The sequence below is a fragment of the Elephantulus edwardii genome, unplaced genomic scaffold (assembly GCF_000299155.1).
Source record: "Elephantulus edwardii isolate Elephantulus edwardi_28Jun2011 unplaced genomic scaffold, EleEdw1.0 scaffold00026, whole genome shotgun sequence".
In the NCBI taxonomy this organism is placed as follows: domain Eukaryota; kingdom Metazoa; phylum Chordata; class Mammalia; order Macroscelidea; family Macroscelididae; genus Elephantulus; species Elephantulus edwardii.
Window position 1 is genome coordinate 21,047,036 of NW_006399776.1, and position 3,016 is coordinate 21,050,051.

The window sequence follows — 3,016 nt, forward strand, 5'->3', positions numbered from 1 at the left end:
AACAGTAAACACATGGTAAGAAAAATTCTAGATACTTTAAGTAGGGGAACAATGTGGATTTTATGTGGTAGCAGCAGATTGGGTGGTATAAGAACTGAAGATCTTAATGTGCTGGTTGGAGATTTAACAAACAGAGGTGTGAAGATTCATGATTATTAACTCTATGGTATTTCCACAATCAATGAAAGGTATTATTTTTAAATTAGTCCTCTTATCCAGTTCCATAATATGTATTGAACAGAGCTAATGTCAATCTTTCTTTTAACATAAAATTCTACTCAGTTTTATTTACAGATATAATTGTTATAACATGAAGAGTTGATTGTTCCAAGAAGAGTTTGGGTTGGACTAACCTCATAGCCAATGGACACAAAAGTTTGAAATGACACACACAGCAACTTGCTGTGCTAGAAAAGCCCTGTTTCCTGTGCTGTGGCGGCAGCAGCAGCAGCAGCAGCAGCAGCAGCAGCACAACACAATAATTCTTTTCTCATCCTTTAAAGGATCTCACCTGACAGAACAAAGCTCTGAAATTGAAGGTCAAGATATTTCCCCTCACAAGTTCTACCATGTTGCATTCCAGCTTGCTTGAGGTGGTCATGGCTTTAATGTACCCAGGTAGGAATTGCTCCAGTGGGAATCGGTCTGCACTAGTTGTTCTATGAGTTGTAGCGGTACCTTCATAGCACTTAACAACAACAATAGCAAAAGACCTGTATATTGAAGACACAGTCTATGTCTTTCGGGAACTGTAAGTTTGAAAATATAATTACTTTCTCTTACACCATATACCTCTTAAATCTTCTGATTTCCCCCCCTTCCCCACTTTACAGCATTCAGTATTTCCCAGAAGGTAACTCAAGATCAACAGGTAATGAGGGCGCAGGAAAAAGAAACTGTGACTCTGCCCTGCACATATGATACCAATGAACGAAATTTTGGTCTATTTTGGTACAAGCAGCCCAGCAACGGACAGATGATTTTCCTTATTCGTCAGGAATCTTACAACCAGCAAAATGCAACAGAAGGTCGCTACTCCTTGAACTTCCAAAAAGAAGCTAAATCCATCAATCTTGTCGTCTCAGCTTTACGGCTGGAGGACTCAGCAGTGTATTTATGTGCACTGAGAGAAGCCACAGTGAGAGAAAAGTTGGAGGAAGATGCACGGAAACTTAGGGCTCTGCTTAAGAAACCCACCTGCAGGGACCTCTCGGGGAATCATCAGCACAGACAGGAAATGGGGAGGACTGTGGTTACACAGGTGTGTAGGATTGAAGGGAAGCTCTTCATTCTAAGAAGCATCTGACTAGATTTTAGAAAATGTACAGAATTATTATTCATAAAAAGTGTCTTTACCATTGAATCTTTAGCTTAAAGTTAAACACACACAATTTTATTTAAGATTGAAGAGAACATACAACCAAGAGGGAATAAAATGGATGAATGAGACCGTCTAAGAATCAAATCCCTACGCACATCAAAAAACTTCTCCAACAGAGTATAAAGGAAATCTACAGACTGGGGAAAACTATTTAGCAATCGCATATCTGATAAGGGACTTATATCTAAAATTTATAGACTACTCCAGCATTAACAAGAAAAAAGTAAACAACTCAATTATAAAATGGGCACATCTTTTACCAAAGATGAATGGCAAACAAGCACATGAAGAAATGTTCAAAATCCCTAGCTATGAGAGAGATGCAAATCAAAACAACTCTGAGATATCATCTCGTTCCATCAAGTTCAACAGGGCAGCAAACAACAAATGCTGGCCAGGTCATGGAGAGATTAACTCTTCTTCACTGCTGATAGGAATGTAAAATGGTATAGCCACTATGGAAAGTGAAGTAATGCTTTCTCAAAAAGTTGGAAATAGAAATACCACTGGATCCAGCAATTCCACTACTGGGAATATACCAATATAAGGAAACAAGAGCTGCAACTCAAACAAATGTATGCACACCCATGTTTACTGCTGCATTATTCATAATAGCAAAGAAATGCAAGTAATCCAAATGCCCATCAACAAACACATGCATAGAAAAACTTATGCTTATGCATCATTGAAAGACAATGAACTTGTAAAACATTACACAACATGGGGAAGCTTAGAGGACCGTATGTTGAGTGAAAAAATCTCAGTCCCAAAAAGACAAACACTGCATAACATTACTGTTATGAAATTGAACAAACATTCAGGGTTTGGGGAGAGAATGGAAAAAGAGTGGATAGATAATGAGCACTGCGTTAGAACAGAAAGGAACATATGATTAGGCATTGTATGTATGACAACAATCTGGAACAAGGAGTGCATTAGTGCACTGTTGGGTGCTTGGGGGGGAGTGTAGAGGGAACAAATGTTCAACTATGAAGAAAAAGAAATAAAAAAAAAAGATTGATGACGACAATAAGCTAGAAATTGGGAAAGGTGTTAAGAGGGAATGAACAAACATCAGAATGGGAGAGCTCTTGTAGCTGAAGTTGTTCATCTATAGATTTTTGGTGTTTGTTTGGGAGAAACTATAAAGCACAACTTATTAGCAACGAAATTATGTAGCTTTTCTGACACCTTTGGGACTTTTCCACGATGCTACTGTTGTTATGTGCCTACAAGTCCCCTGCGATCCATTGCGACCTGAGCCAGTCTTTGATTCCGACACAACAACCGCATTGCCCCAGTTACTGTGTCAATCCATCTCATCAAGGGTCTTCCTACCCTACACTTTTCTTTGCATAGAAGAGGAGTTGTAGATGGATTTGAAGATGGCTGTCAGAAATAGTAGAAGAGTCAGGATGTCAAAGAAGAAGAATCTTTATATTTAACTGTAGATATCTTGGTGTCTTTGGAAATATTGGAGAGTTTCGTTTGCTTTTTGTGTTGTAGGTACTCAATCTATATCAGTGTATTATTCAATAAGTGGTATTTTTCCATTTGAGTCCTTGAGCGTAAAAATTAAGAATGGAGAGTGGTATATACATAGTTCAGTAGAAATTCAACTATTCAGATGCATCT

General features: G+C 38.3%; 1 gene segment (V, D, J or C); it reads left to right on the plus strand.

Annotated features, from left to right (window-relative positions):
- The first annotated feature begins 569 nt into the window (after nt 1–569).
- On the plus strand, nt 570–1,306 carry LOC102844707. The segment is given in 2 exon segments: nt 570–618; nt 834–1,306. Coding segments are annotated over 2 exon segments (522 nt in total).
- Nucleotides 1,307–3,016: the final 1,710 nt, after the last annotated feature.